General features: G+C 44.1%; 2 protein-coding genes across 10 annotated transcripts in view; one reads left to right on the top strand and one right to left on the bottom strand.

Moving 5' to 3' along the window:
• The window catches only part of ptk2aa (protein tyrosine kinase 2aa), an 89,308-nt gene extending 78,313 nt beyond the window's left edge, over positions 1 to 10,995 (top strand). For 3 of the 7 annotated variants that reach the window (XM_030788406.1, XM_030788408.1, XM_030788405.1), the window contains 10 exons: positions 411 to 497; positions 1,713 to 1,856; positions 2,125 to 2,256; positions 4,623 to 4,685; positions 5,680 to 5,719; positions 6,885 to 6,988; positions 8,524 to 8,532; positions 9,762 to 9,917; positions 10,033 to 10,113; positions 10,642 to 10,995. In XM_030788406.1, coding sequence (XP_030644266.1) covers positions 411 to 497; positions 1,713 to 1,856; positions 2,125 to 2,256; positions 4,623 to 4,685; positions 5,680 to 5,719; positions 6,885 to 6,988; positions 8,524 to 8,532; positions 9,762 to 9,917; positions 10,033 to 10,113; positions 10,642 to 10,854 — 1,029 coding nt within the window. In that variant the 3' untranslated portion in view covers positions 10,855 to 10,995. The remainder of the gene's footprint in view (positions 1 to 410; positions 498 to 1,712; positions 1,857 to 2,124; positions 2,257 to 4,622; positions 4,686 to 5,679; positions 5,720 to 6,884; positions 6,989 to 8,523; positions 8,533 to 9,761; positions 9,918 to 10,032; positions 10,114 to 10,641) is intronic. The other 4 variants (XM_030788402.1, XM_030788401.1, XM_030788404.1 and 1 more) reach the window with 3 other exon arrangements.
• Positions 10,996 to 12,341: 1,346 nt separating this feature from the next.
• Positions 12,342 to 14,642, bottom strand: rplp1 (ribosomal protein lateral stalk subunit P1). Of its 3 annotated transcripts, none has more exons than XM_030788758.1 (4): positions 14,436 to 14,642; positions 13,921 to 13,995; positions 12,734 to 12,845; positions 12,342 to 12,476 (listed from the first exon to the last, which is right to left on the bottom strand). In XM_030788758.1, the coding sequence occupies exons 1-4, from the start codon at positions 14,505 to 14,507 to the stop codon at positions 12,394 to 12,396; spliced, it is 342 nt and encodes a 113-aa protein (XP_030644618.1). In that variant the 5' UTR covers positions 14,508 to 14,642; the 3' UTR covers positions 12,342 to 12,393. The 3 variants fall into 3 exon arrangements, with proteins under 3 accessions (XP_030644618.1, XP_030644619.1, XP_030644620.1); XM_030788759.1 differs by having other exon boundaries at positions 12,342 to 12,470; XM_030788760.1 differs by lacking the exon at positions 13,921 to 13,995 and having other exon boundaries at positions 12,342 to 12,470.
• Between the last annotated feature and the right edge of the window lie 17 nt (positions 14,643 to 14,659).

Below are 14,659 nucleotides of genomic sequence, written 5' to 3'. Positions count from 1 at the left end.
CTTTCAATCAGTTTAAAAAGAAGCAACGGTAAGTTCTGGTCACATTTTGTGTTTTTGGTTTTCAGCAACGTTCCTGAGAGTCCTGGTTCTGTTAGCATAGCTGGAGGTTTAGCTCTGTGTAAGAGGGCTTAAGCCAGAGGCTCAGAGCCCGGGTGGGGGTTGGGGGGGGGGGGGGGGGGGGGGGGGGGGCAGTTGGGGAGGAGTCGATAAAACAGCTCTGCTTTTCTTCAACTTTTCTTCAGCAAGTCTTAGCTCATTGAAAAATGACGTGTAAAGTGCTCAGAGGAGAGTGAAGACAGATAAAGAGAAGCATTTAAGTGCCTCATTGTCATTTAAACAAAAAGCTCTCAGCCGAGTCTAAACGTTACAGCCTGAATGGTCCAAAACCGCCTTTGGTTCTTGTCTCACAGCCCAGCAGACCTGGTTATCCCAGTCCACGGTCCAGTGAAGGATTCCACCCCAGTCCACAACATGCCAGCCAGCACAACCATTACCAGGTAACAACAACAGCTCCTCAGCCTTGTGTTTAACACAGCCAATCAGCAGAGTCTTTCGCATGGCAGTCACCGTGGTTACCTCGAGAAGACACACCTCCTTACCGTAACCACACAGTAACAGCGGCATAGCCTCGCCTTTTAAACAACCAATCAGATGAGGCTTCCCCTGTCTGTTACCTTTTGTACCTCTTCACGGCAACTTCTGCTGAGTAACAACTCAGCAACATACATCTGTTAAGACGAAACAGGGTCCTGGCATGTCCTGGTCACTATGGTTACTGTATTAAAATAAACACTATTACCCCAACTGTTACAGTCCGCGTCAGTGCGATGTGAAGAATGCATGATGGGTATTTGAAGGATGTAAATTAGACGCGGTATAAGATTGCGTTGCCCTCTGTGGGGTTCTCTGTTTGTCTCTTATAATCCTCTGCTCCGTGAAATTTTTCGAGAGAATAAATCTACGGTTAAGTTGTTTTACAGTGTTTCGGTCTCGCTCATAAACCATTCTGACGGCAGGCATTTCCTGACGGGTTTTAATATTGCTGGCATTGTTGACTCAAGACAGATTCCATCTGCTTAGAGATCGCCTTAGCTTAAAAAAAAAAACTACTGTTATCGCTACAGACCGAATTCAACTCTCTCTCTCTCTCCCTCTCTCTCTCTCTCTCTCTCTCTCTCTCTCTCTCTTTCTTTCTTTTTACCTTAAAAGGCAGTTGAGTTCTTATAACAGCCCCGTCTTTGGTTGGGGGGGGGGGGGTTACTTTTGCCTACGCTCATTTATTACTTTGGTAATGTGGAAGAGAATGTCTCCACGGAATCAGGGGTCAGTTGTGAGTTATGGGTTCAGTTGTCTCGTAGCATTCACTGATATGGAAAAAAGAAACAAAACAAAAAAACAAAAAAACAAAAACAAAACCTCAACAATTTAAGTCTATATTTACATCCCATACTATTCCTGTGATCCGTTAAGACCCAGGAAAGTCTAACTTATTATCCCAGCACTCCCAAACATGCAGCATTACCTTGCTTTTGAGCAGACCAGTGTTTGTATCTAACATTCGGCCCTGGACTCTTGGTGGTTCAGTAGTATCTGACTGATAAATTAAGCACTCAGTAGTTTTTGAGAGGAATCAGGTGGAATCACTTTGGGTCACAGAGGTGACAATTTGAGGCTGCCTGCTAACCAGGTGCCCCTCTCTCTGTCCTGGCCAGGTGGCTGGTTACCCGGGCCCTCATGGTATGCCCACCTCCATGCCCAGTGCTGGGTACCCCCCCCAGGCCTCTGTCCTCGATCCCCACGAGCCCTGGAACCACCACCGGCCGGGAGACATGTCCATGTGGTCCGCCAACATGGAGGTGAGTGCAGTACACACACACACACACACACACACACAGGCGTACGCAACCCCTTACAACTGAGTGAGGACTTTCCATTGATTTCCATTGTAGTGCAATGAAAGGTTTGGCCCCCTCTGTGTCTTTTTTTTTGGGGGGGGGGGGTCTTTTTCTGACAGTGCTTCTAGGATGAGTGCCAGTGCTGTTAGTGTGTGTGTTTTAGAGTCAATGTTGACACGTGTCTATGTGTGTGTGTGTGTGTGTGTGTGTGTGTGTGTGTGTGTGTAAGGATGGTGGTGCTGTGGACATGCGGGGGCTTACTCAGGCCCTGCCTCCACACCTGATGGAGGAGCGACTGATGATGCAGCAGCAGCAGATGGAGGAGGACCAGAGGTGGCTGGAACAGGAGGAGAGTTTCCTGGTACTGTCACAGTTTCCTCTCCCTGTCTCCCTCCATCTGTCTGTCTATCTCCATCTCCCTGTCTCCCTCCATCTGTCTGTCTCTCTCCATCTCCCTGTCTCCCTCCATCTCCCTGTCTCCCTCCATCTGTCTGTCTATCTCCATCTCCCTGTCTGCCTCCATCTCTCTGTCTCTCTCCATCTCTCTGTCTCTCTCTGTCTCTCTCCCTCATTGTCTCCCTGCATCCACCCCCCCCCCCCCCATGCATCTCTCTCTCTCACTCTCTCTCTGTCTCTTTTTCTGTGTGTGTGTGTGTCTCCGTGTGTGAGACTTTTCTTTCTCACTTACACTCACCTGTGTGTGTTACTCTCTCGAACACCACCACTCTCTTTTTTTCACTCATCTCTTCCTTTCATTTCCTGCATCTCTCTCTCTCTCTCTCTCTTTCTCTCGCTCTCTCTTGACTTAGTAGGCCAGTTCAGACCATACTGTTCTGTCACTCCATAAACAGGCTGATATTAATCGGCTCTTTCTGCCTTGAGAGGATGGAATTAAAGGGTTGACATTTTTTGACGTTCAGAGACGGATGGAACGATGGTATATATCTCTGCGCGGATAGGACGATAGAACCTGTTTGAAAAACAAAACCATAAATCAGAGAGGAGTGCAGTCTAACCTGTAACTGAAGACTCGGGGGAAACACAGCGTTCTCTCTCTAATGCCGCTGGCTCGGGAAAGAGGAGCTTTGTCTGGAACGCCACTCGCGCTTTTACCTAAAACCATCGAAACCCAAACAAACCTACACACCAGCCCCTGTTTACAGCAGTGTCAAGTAACGTTTTAGGACACGTTTTCTGTTGGCTGTGCTGTGTGTTGGGCTCTTAATGACATGCATTTGTAAGCCTGTGTCTTTCGAATGTTAGTGAGTGAACATGAGTCAAAGTTAACATTAGAACTGTTCCTAAATAGATATATGTGTATGTGTGTGTATATAGATGCACTTATTTTGGTACGGTATGTGATCGAAGCAAATTTTGTCTTTTTCATTCGCTGACTTTTCATAAGTTCACTGTTTGTTTGTTTTGTTTTTTTTTCCTTCGGCTGCTCGTCTTGAATGGAAAATTTGTGAGGGAGTGGAGGGTCTGCCAGGCTGTTGACGAGTCTTCGGTACCGATAGTTTCATTTGGCCAGCGTTGTCAGGGAGACTCAGTGGAAATCCCTGTGGTTTGGACTTTTCTCCGAATCCTAAATATCCCATGACGTTCTTGGCACCTTCCTGTATTAACGCTGTCTCCAAACTCAGATGAGCCTTAATCTGTCACGTCTGTCAAAAAGAGAATTATTTTATCTCAGGAGGAAATATCTGGAAATATGTTTTACTAACAGAGAGAAGGGATATATGCTTTTTTTGTTGTTGTTGCTGTTAAGTTATTGAAAAACATAGATAGTGAGTGTGTGTGTGTGAGAGAGAGAGAGAGAGAGAGAGAGAGAGAGAGAGAGTGATTGGTATGAGGGAGAGCATGTACTTGCAGAAAAGAAGAAAAAGAAGTTGAGAGAGAGAGAGGGAAAGTTGAGAGAGAAGTGAGACAGCCCAGGCCGAGAGAGAGAGAGAGAGAGAGGAGTCTTCTGGCTGCGTGTGTGAGGCAGTCAAGCCCAGTTAAGCCGTTCTCCAACAGGAAGTCAGAGCTCAGTCTGTTTCTCTCTCTCTCTGCTGATGGAATCTCTTTCTTCTCCCTCTCCCCTCGCTGCCGTTCTGCCGCTCTCTCTCCGTCTCAGATCCTGGAGGATGCACGTTTTCACCGCCTGCTTTGGGAAACCGGTACTGCCACAGGGGGTTAGAATTTTTTTTTTTTTTTTTCAGAAAGTAGCGTGTTTCTCTTTCAGTCTGTAAGGGAATATTATTGGTCAGTGTCTGAGAGGAGAAGAGATAGATTGATATGTTTTTCGCTTTTGTCGACTTAACGGATGTTTATATCTGTGGTTGTGGTCGATAGATTTCAGTGCAAAAGATTTGTCACTGTGGTGTGTGTGTTGCTGGGATTTTCTGGGTCTGAAATAGCACAGAGAGGAGTTGCGCATGTGTGTCTGCGTGTTTGTGTGTGATATCCACACATATAAAGTGGAATTTGCCCTGCAGTCACTGAGCTCTGATGCTTGGTGTGTGATTCAAGCTTTAAACTATTCTTCCGATTTGACCCCTGTGGATTTTTGTTACACTACTTATTTCAAAGACAAAGTCTTGCCGTGGTTGATGTTACGTTGATATGGACTAATCCGGTTATTTTCCATAACACAAGAAGTCGTAACAATGATCATCCTTTGATTGTTTGTTCAACTTCTTTTTTTTTTTTTCTTCCTCTCTTTCTCTTTTTTTCTGGGACGGTCAGAAGCCTGAATCGAGGAACTCCAGAGGAAGCATTGACCGAGAGGATGGTGGACTCCAGGGCCCGGTGAGTTCCCACAATTCACTGCATGCGTTTTTATTTACCATTCTACAGGGAGTGATTCTGTCCATCATGTGACTTGGACAATTTCTCTGTCTCTCTCTCTCTCCCTCTCTTTCGCTCTCTCTCTCAAGTCTAATCTCGTTCATTAAAACGACTTGTCTTACTGTAAGTCTCACCGCTCTGTGTGGTTTGATGTCATTCTGAAAGGATGGGGTTTAAGGCAGGTAAACACGTGAAAAATCGGGCTCTAATCAAGCTTCAGCCAACTGTTTAAAAGAGGAGAAAGGAGCTGGTTGGCTGAAATAGTATGACACAAACAATCTTAACTTCTCCAGAGACTCCTCCAGTTTGACACTGGGAAGGACAGTGCATGTCAGTGCGTCAGTCTCCTCTCAGTTAAATAGGTTTTATATCTCAGTGCTTCCACCAGTTAACCCGCAACCTCTTAATGGTGGTAGAGGAGAAAAGTTTTAGGTAATTTTTTCTTACAGAACTGATGAACTGACATGGACTTCGTGTTCTGTGTTGAAAGCAGAGACATTTGGTTCTCAGGGCTGGTTTTAACCCTTTCCTGCCCCCTTCCCACAATGCTGTGGGAACTTTGGCCGCAAACGGCCATTTTTCACATTGTGGTCGTCGCGAGTTTACGCGCCACAAACCATCTCTACTCTTGCATATTCTCAGAGCAAAACACGAATCTGTCTGAACATGGTCAGGAAAAGGAAACTCTCACATGCCAGAGAGAGAGAGAGAGAGTGTGTTGTTGGGTGAAACTGGGATCATTTTTTTTTTCTTGCTTTTGGTTTAATGCCTTCAAGGATTGAAATATACACTCCAGAGACTACCCACAATCCCACAGCAGTGTCAGGGGTGTCTATAATCTAAGATACTGTCAAAAAAAAAAAAAGACACACACACACACACACACAGACATTGGGCTGTGAGAGTCTGCGTGTCTCTGAACTCTTGTCTCTGCTGTGTTTCTATTTTCTTTCAGACGGGAAACCAAAATATATACCAGCCTGTGGGAAAAGCAGGTAAGAGCCCCATCGTGGCCCCTCGTTCCCTACTTTTACTGGGTTTACTGGTCTTCCTCCACACCCCTCAGTAAGGCACTCACTAAAGCCTAACTACATGTGGGAGGAGAGGGAGAGAGAGAGAGAATTATGGGATTCCAGGCTGCCCTCATCTTAAAAGTCTTCCCCCCCCCCCCAATTATGTTGGACATAAATGCTGGCTCTCTTGGTTTACATATATCTTTAAGAAATATGCACGCTGTCATTTTAGATGTTTACAAAATCTCTTGTGTATCTTCGTTCAGACAGTTTTTTCTCATCGTGGTATGTAAATTTACACGTATAGGAAAATACAAAAAATGTAATTCTGATGTCTTTCTCATTCTCATATACTGCATATATAGATATTGTTATTCTCATATATCAAGAAGAAGAATCCATGTCTTACCCTTTTTTCCTTGCCGGTAGTATTTTCCCTCAGACTTTGGCCTCTACCAGACGTCCATGAGTCTTTACCCATGAGTCTTTAGCCTCTTGTATAGGGTCTTGTAGTCCCTTGTAGTCCGCCGCTAGACGCCTGATGGTACAGTCTGTGCTGTGGATTGTTGTCTGATGAGGTGCATACCTGTTTAAATTGACACCGAGTCCTTGCTCTTGTGCTGCCATGATTAGTACCCCTGTGCAGCCTGGTGTCCCCAGAACCTAGCCTGTACATACAGGTGACAGCCAGGTCAGCGTGGCTCTCTTCTGGTCCTGTGCTCAGACCATTAGGCAGATGTAGCATTAGGACTCTTATTAGCGTAGCAGCAGCGTGCTTGGACGGGGAATCGAACCCCCAGTCCTCTGAATGATGGTGGTGTTAGCTGTTCTGCTATCCATCCACGGTACTGTTCTGGGTGTACTGTTCTGTGTGTCCCATACCTGACCTCAACTAGAGACACTTTCAGCCTGAAGCCACTGGTGCATAAATTTTGGTGCATACACTACGTATAAGTTAATCAGACACACACATGGACAGTGATAATAAAATGCACCATTTAGCCTCAACATGGAACATGCAATAATATATATGGAAATACATTAGTTATGTAAGCTGTAGCGTGGACACTTATGTAAAATGAAGTCACATGCTCATTCTTTTTCCTAATTTTTGTGTGTGTGTGTGTGTGTGTGCTTCCCTCCTCAGAGCATGTTGCTCCTCCGAAGAAGCCCCCTCGTCCCGGCGCCCCGGGGCATCTTGGGAGTTTGGCCAGCCTGAATCCTGTGGACAGCTACAACGAGGGCGTTAAGGTGTGACCGTTTTCCATTGGCTGCTTTAGGGCCCTCACCTAATACAGAGGCTTGGTTTTTGTTTTTTTGTTTTGCTTTGTTTTGTTTTGTTTTTTTTTGTTCTTAAATCTTACTAGACAAAGAGAGAAGAAAGCGTCAGTCAGTCCGTCAGAGGGCCAGAGCCTGTGTGATGAATGCTTGCTCTAACCGCTCCCTTGTCTGAAGCATGCACTAAAGCTTTTCTCAAATAACCCCTGTGTTTTCCCATCTTGTGTTACTTGGGCTCAGTTTTGGTCTAAGTGCCACTCGAGGTTCGTCGGGCCTGTTTGAAAGTCAAACACAGGCATATGCACAACAGATGGAAAAACGGACAGAAAAGCTTTGAAAACACGTGAGGGTTTCCCCCCCTCCCCCTCCCCCTCCCTCTGCCTCACCAGACTAAAGAGATTGAGTTGCTTCACGTCAGCAGAACCAGCTCAGCGCTCAGAACTGGATCAAGACAAAAAAAAAACAAAAAAAAAAAAACACTGATCTCCACGCCAAGCCTCACAGAGCGAAAGTTCCAACAGCTCCTCCGTCAGCGAGATCGTATTCCATAAACAGAAATTCTGACACACGCTTCACCCTGCAAACACTCAACCAACGGACGCTCGCTCCGTCCGAGGAGGGGAGCACAAAAACCGGGGTAACACAATACACCCCCCCCCCCCCCCCCCCCCCCCCCCCCCCGTTTTCCCCTTTTTTGGGGGGGGGACAAAAATCTTTTCTCGTCCAATCTAAAGAAGAAACCTGACCAAAAGGGAAATTATTTTTGACCCTGGTGTACGCCACGGGGGTCACGACCTCTCGCCTCACAGGCCTGGCTGGCTGCCGGGACCCCTGCGCTCGAACCCACAGCGGCGTTTATTTTGGACGGTAGTTAAGTTAGAACAGCGTGTTTAGAGTAGAGTGGAAATTATCGAGTCCTTTTGGACTCTCCAGGCATGTGATGGGGTGAAGTGCTGTGAGAAGCAGTCAGTGTTTTGAAAAGGAACCTGTTTAAATGGATCTACCCAGAGGAAAGAGGGACGTTTATTAAATAAAAAAAAAAGGGGGGGGGCAGACTTTATATAATAGAGAGAGTGCTCAATAAAGGGGGGGGGGGCAGACTTTATATAATAGAGAGAGTGCTCGTTTTTCAGACAAACTGACTATGTTCAGTAAACTCAGCTTGAGATGAAATGTTTGGATCCGGTTCAACATCAGAAACATCTGAAGCTCAGATCATACTGAAAACGCCGGCCAGAGCGGTTCTTATTAATCACCCAGTTCAGTCAGCAGTCAGAAATCACAGTGGCGCGTTTTTTTTTAACTCAGAACATTCAACATCGGTTATGCAATCTGACTCCTCTTTTTATTGACTGCTTGCATGCAATTTTTTTTGTTTGTTTTTGCATTTATTAATGGTTTCTCCTTGTTCTGTTCCCCTTTGTCCCAATCCTCACACCCCCCCCCACTCCCCCCCCCCCCTCTGCTTGCCTGCATTTTTGTCTCTGCTGCTCTGCTATTGCTCACAGCCTTGGCGGGTAAGAATTCTTTGTGTTTGTGTGTGTGTCTGTGTCTGTGTCAGTATCTGGTCTCGTCTGGGCCAATAGATGGCGCTGTTCTCACTCTCAGCCTTCCTCTGTGGATCTAGCTCTAAGCCTGTTGCTCTAATGCTGATAAAAGCATGGCTCTAACACTCAGCTGTTCTCTGGCATTCAGCCCTCATGCCCCTCGGTTTTAACACAGCGGACCTAACTGATGAGTGTTTAGATCACAGCAGTTCAAACACACTCCTAGAGGGCTGATGTAAACCTAGACATGAATGGTGTAGATTAATCAGAGGGAATGCTGTGTTCTAGAATCTTGACAGCTGGTTGCTTGGTAATAGCTGTACTCGTGGATGAGACCGGTCACTTTTTTTTCTTGACGTAAGGAACTCTCATTAGGACCAGGACTGTTACTTAGCTTCTCGTTATGCCAAACGTTTAGTTATGTTATTGAAACAGCATATACGACGACTGAGGGCAGAATTATCAGGGTATGTGTCTAAATGTGCAGTGTTTTTTTTTAATGCTTATGGCTTATTTCTCTTTGTGGAAGGATGAGTGTGAAACTACAAACTCTACATGTTAAAGTCAATCGGTCTGTGCTGTAGAGTGGATGTAAAAACTAACCTGTGGTTGTAGCTGATAAGTAAATTCTGCGTCATTACTGTGTGAATCTGGTTTACTGCACAAAGAGTTAGCGAGAAGCCCTGGTTTGTTGCCCATGGCCACTCGTCCGGCGTTGGACTTTGAAGTCAAATATTTCACACAAACAGTTTATATTTAAGTGTCGTTTGGATTTAATAATTGTTTTGCATAGTTTAGGTTTAAATATTTACGGACGTAACTGCGAAGTTTTAAGTTTACTTCAGTCACTCTTTTGTATACACCGTCCAAATGATTTGGACCAGAAAGATGTATTTCTCCTGTAATAAAATAATAAGACTTACAAATGACAGAGTGCTGCCACCTGGTGGCTGTTTTAAATACTGTCCACTACTGCTCTCCATGTTGTTCTCTTTTATCCCAGTCCAACTAGTCCTCTAGTGGTAGTGAAATAACATAGCACACATTTAAGTCGAGGTCTGTCGAATCTGAAGGTTTTAACCTCCTCTTACTTCAGAGACATCAGTCTGATATATGATATTATTTTAGCGTCACATACAATATATTTGAAACGTTTTGTTTTTTTTTTAATCCTTATTGCTTTCCACTTATTTTTCTAGATTCAGCCTCAGGAGATCAGCCCTCCACCGACGGCGAATTTGGACCGTTCCAACGACAAAGTGTATGAGAATGTGACAGGGTTGGTGAAGGCTGTCATTGAGATGTCCAGTAAAATCCAGCCCGCCCCTCCCGAGGAGTACGTTCCCATGGTGAAGGTAGGGGGGGCGTGGGGCTGGGGGGGCGTGGCTTATTTACACACATGTGAGCCATTAGTCACAGACTAAACGTGCAGACCTTTACAATGTGTTTGTGTTGGGGGGGTATTTACAGGAAGTGGGCCTGGCTCTGAGAACCCTGTTGGCCACAGTGGATGAGACAATCCCTGTGTTACCAGCCAGCACACACAGAGAGGTGAGTCCCCATCTGACCACACACACACACACCATCAAATAACCTGATTTATGATTTAATGAACTGATTTATACTTCAATAACCTGATTTATGCTTAAATGACCTGATGTATGTGTTAATAACCTACTTTATGCATTAATAAGTGACTTACACTTTAACAACCTGACTTGTTTTAATAACCTGATTTAAACACTTATAATCTGATTTGTATTTTAATAACCTTGGTAATCCAAAACAATGGCGTAGAGACCTAATGAGACCTAACAAGACATGTATGTAATAATCTATGGATTTTTTAGTGAAGAGAATGAAAGGAAAGGTAAAATATTTGTTATTTAAGATATGTAAAAAAAAAAAAAAAAGAAAAGAAAAAAGGCAGTAATGTCTGACTTAACACGCAGTCACACATGAACACACAACACAGATTTGAATTGTTCTAACCTCTGTTTGACGTAATGGCACTCTGCTGAGTGGAGGTGCGCTGTGAGAGGGGACTGGGTCAGTTGGGTTGTGTCTTCTCTCTGACAGATTGAGATGGCTCAGAAGCTGTTGAACTCAGACCTGGCGGAGCTGATTAACAAAATGAAGCTGGCCCAGCAGTACGTGCTGACCAGCCTACAGCAGGACTACAAGAAACAGATGCTGACGGCCGCGCACGCCCTCGCCGTGGACGCCAAAAACCTGCTGGACGTCATCGACCAGGCCCGACTGAAGATGATCGCCCAGTCACGGACACACTAACTGAACCCTCTGGGATTGGCTGGTTCACCAGAGAAGCTCACACAGCAGGGGAGGGGCTAGGGCTGGGACTACGGGATGATGTCATAATACAATCAGTGACGACGGAATCCTTGTACAGAACTCTCAATGTTAAGAGAACACACACCCTAAGCCCTTCCAACATACAAAGTAAACAGGATTTTTTTTTTACATATATATATATATATATATGTGTGTGTGTAAAAATGAGGACTTCAGATGCTTGCTGCACTCCAAGACTTTTAAAAATGTCAGAGAAAGAAAAAAAAAAAGTTCTATTATCTTTGGCTGCGTCCTCTTTGTGCAGATTATCTTTTTTTATGTATTCAGAGATAAATTTCAGATGTTTTCCTGGAGAAGAACCACAGTGCTGGAGAACCTTGCAACTGGAACCGTAACAAAGAACTCTCCACGCAAAGAGTTCTGGGTTATCCCAAAGGTTAAATAATCTGAGATACAAATGAAAAAAGCAAAAAAAAAAAAAAAGAAACAAAACAAAAAGAAAAAACCTGGGTTTTTTTTATAGCACCACAGCCTATTTGCCATAAAGAACATTCTAGATGTCACAACGGCTTCGTCCTGCACAACCTCTGAAGCGTTACTCTCAGGGGGACACTTCTTGACACGACGCGTAAAATAAAAAAAAGGAAAAAAAAAAAAGAGAGACGAATTCCACTTCTCTGTCGAGCACAAAGTCACATGCCACTTTTTTTTTTTAAGTTAAACTAATCTTAAATATTCAAATGCAAGAATATATATATATATATATATAAATATATATATATTTTTAAGCAGTCGAGAATTTCTGGGATGGAATTGTAAGAAGTCGAAGAGGTTACTTCTAATGAAAAGAAAAAATTAAAACGAAAAATAAAATATATCGGAGCTGTGGGTTTTATGAACTGACACAAGCCAAGTAATGGATTCATTAATGCAGTTTATATGACTGACTGAAACATTGCATTCAGTCCATCACAGGCTTCCTGGAATCTACCACTTCCTGCCACTCCTCACAAGGCAAAATTATTACGTTTGCATATAATCACAGTAAGCTCATATTTCCTTAAATTCAGTTTCAAAATGCTTCTTTGCTTTTCATTTTTGAATTTCAGACCATGTCTAATGTGTACAGTACAATCTATGAATGACTCTGCTTCGTCATGTTGGGTATAAATTATTCTCAGGAAGAATTGACTGTACAGTTCCTTTAACTAATAAAAACACGTTATCGTTCATTTTCGCATCCGTCTCCTCCACAGTCTCTTGTATTTCGTGTTTCCTGATACCTCGCTTGTATAAACGTGAGAGCTCAAACAAGCTTTGCAAGAACTTTGGTCTTAAACCTTTTGGAGTCGGCTTGTTAGCTTCCCTTTTTTTTTATATATATATATATATATATATATATATATATATATATATATATATATATTGAGCAAATCCACTCAGATAAAACAAGACTAAAACACAGATAGTTCTTCAGTTTTTTTTTTATTTTTGAATGTAAAAATAAAAAAAACTGTTTTAGTCAAAGAGACCGAAGCCCATGTCATCATCGGACTCCTCGGACTCCTCTTTCTTCTCCTCCTTCTTCTCCTCCTCTTTAGCTGTAAGGTGGGGGAAAAAAAAAAAAAAGAGAGGAACACGGTATTAAACATCTGCACTTCCAAAATACTTAAAGAGTCCATAGAAATCACTGGAAACTGAAGATCCAGACGTGAAAAGAGTCCGTTTGCTTTTGTTTGTTCTAATGTATAAAACAAAGACACTGTGTGTTATTGTGCATGCGAGTAGATAGGAGAGATGTTTGTCAGTGGGTTCTGTGTGTGTGTTTGTCGGGGGGGGGGGGGGGCGTGCGCATTACCTGGTGCGTCTCCGGCGGCGGCGGCAGGGGCTCCACCTGCAGCAGCGGGAGCAGCTCCACCACCAGCTCCAACGTTGCAGATCAGACTGCCGATGTCCACGCTGGCCAGAGCCTATAATCACACACAGACTGGAGTCAGGACTACATCACATACACACACACACCTCTGACAACCAACATCTCCCCCATCCACTCACACACACCTGAGTCAGAACTGCGCAGAACACACTAACCAACATCTCTCTCCCATTCACACACAAAAATCACATCTTACAAACATACAGCACTTTCACTGCAACACATGCCAATTACATAACCTACAAATAATTGTTGTATACAAACACCAGTTTGCCATTAACACTGTCATTTTGGTCTCACACGAATGCACATACACACTTCTGGGTGGGTTCATTACATGGCAAGTCATCTGGCTACAGACAACTCATTAATCAACTCTGCAAAGTTCAGTGAAAACACAGAAGAATCTTTAGGCCAGAGAAAACCAAATCCAGTCCTGAAATACCAACATCTTGTTGGATTTGGCTTCACTTTTAACACTGATGCAGAACTGAGTCCGGTTCAAGTCAAGATCATAGTCATTCGCCAAAGATGAGCAGAACCACACTGGTTACAATAAAAACTAGTTTTGCTGTGGACATCCAGATCTGGGTCTGGCTAGCCCTGACCTATGCTTAACAGAACTGTCATAGAAAAATACCTGGTCACCCTTCATCTTGCTCTGAACTCTCACAGATACAAGCATAATTCATATTACAGCTGCAATTTCAATGCTGAAAACCCCATATTTTACCTGTCATGTGACCAAACATTATTACAACACTAATAATGCTTAAAACATCACTAACCTGGGACACAACAGTACAACGTACTTGGCTTAGATGCACTTAAGTTGTACATCTCGCTCAAATTATAGGTGTGGCGACAGAGACACACCATTTACAGATATTGCCTGAAATATCAATAAAGGTCTAGCTAAACGAGCACTTCAAACAACGCCGTCTCTGCAACCAACACCACAACAAAAAGTTATGGTTCGCGCGATCAATGTATCAAGAGTCCACAAGCGTCACGCTTTCGGTTCATACACGCGCCCGATGGCAGTTACAAGTCAGCTGGGCTCCACAAACACACACGCGTTGTGGTACCCTGATGTTCTTTGAACTTACCTTGGCGAACAGACCGGGCCAGAAAGGCTCAATGGTAACTCCGGCAGCCTTGATCAGAGCGTTCAGCTTGTCCTCCTGCGGATATTACAAAGCACGGTAACTCATTGACGTCAGTTTGATGAATCTTTTGTAGATAGCAGGATGCTACATTGCTGGCCACCGTAAAACAGAACACTCGCATGCCTAGCTCTAGCTAAGTAGCCTTCGCGTTTAAAATAATGACGTTACACCTACTACTGATTGCTCAAAGCATCCACGTGTATCAAAGGTCCCTGAAACTACAGTTACAGCAATTCAGACTTTCCCGGCTGTCAGCGGAAGGTCCGATCCATTAGCGTACAAGCTGTTTGATACCGGCACAACTCGTACGCATTTCTTGTATACATTATGAAAACTCACACATCTAGAAAAGCAGTGACGCTACAGTATAATACATGCTGGCTTAAAAGACAGGCGATTTATGTGATTTACGCGGCCAGACCTATAGCAAAGGCGAGAGAAGCGGGATCACTTACAGTGACAGTAACCTCATCGTCGTGGAGGATCAGGGCGGAGTAAATACAGGCGAGTTCGGATACAGAGGCCATTATTCTTCCGATATATTAGAGTTTCTGGCTTGGATGCCTAATTTTAACAGTGCTAGTCGCCGGATTAAAAGGCCTTAGCTTCACAAGAAGAACCGAGCACCTTAGGCACGTTCACGTTCCTCCACGGATAAAGCGGAAAGGGATGGAAAAAA

This window comes from Chanos chanos, chromosome 12, assembly GCF_902362185.1.
Source record: "Chanos chanos chromosome 12, fChaCha1.1, whole genome shotgun sequence".
NCBI lineage: Eukaryota > Metazoa > Chordata > Actinopteri > Gonorynchiformes > Chanidae > Chanos > Chanos chanos.
The sequence above is the reverse complement of the archived record's forward strand: the minus strand, read 5'-3'. Positions and strand labels throughout refer to the sequence as shown.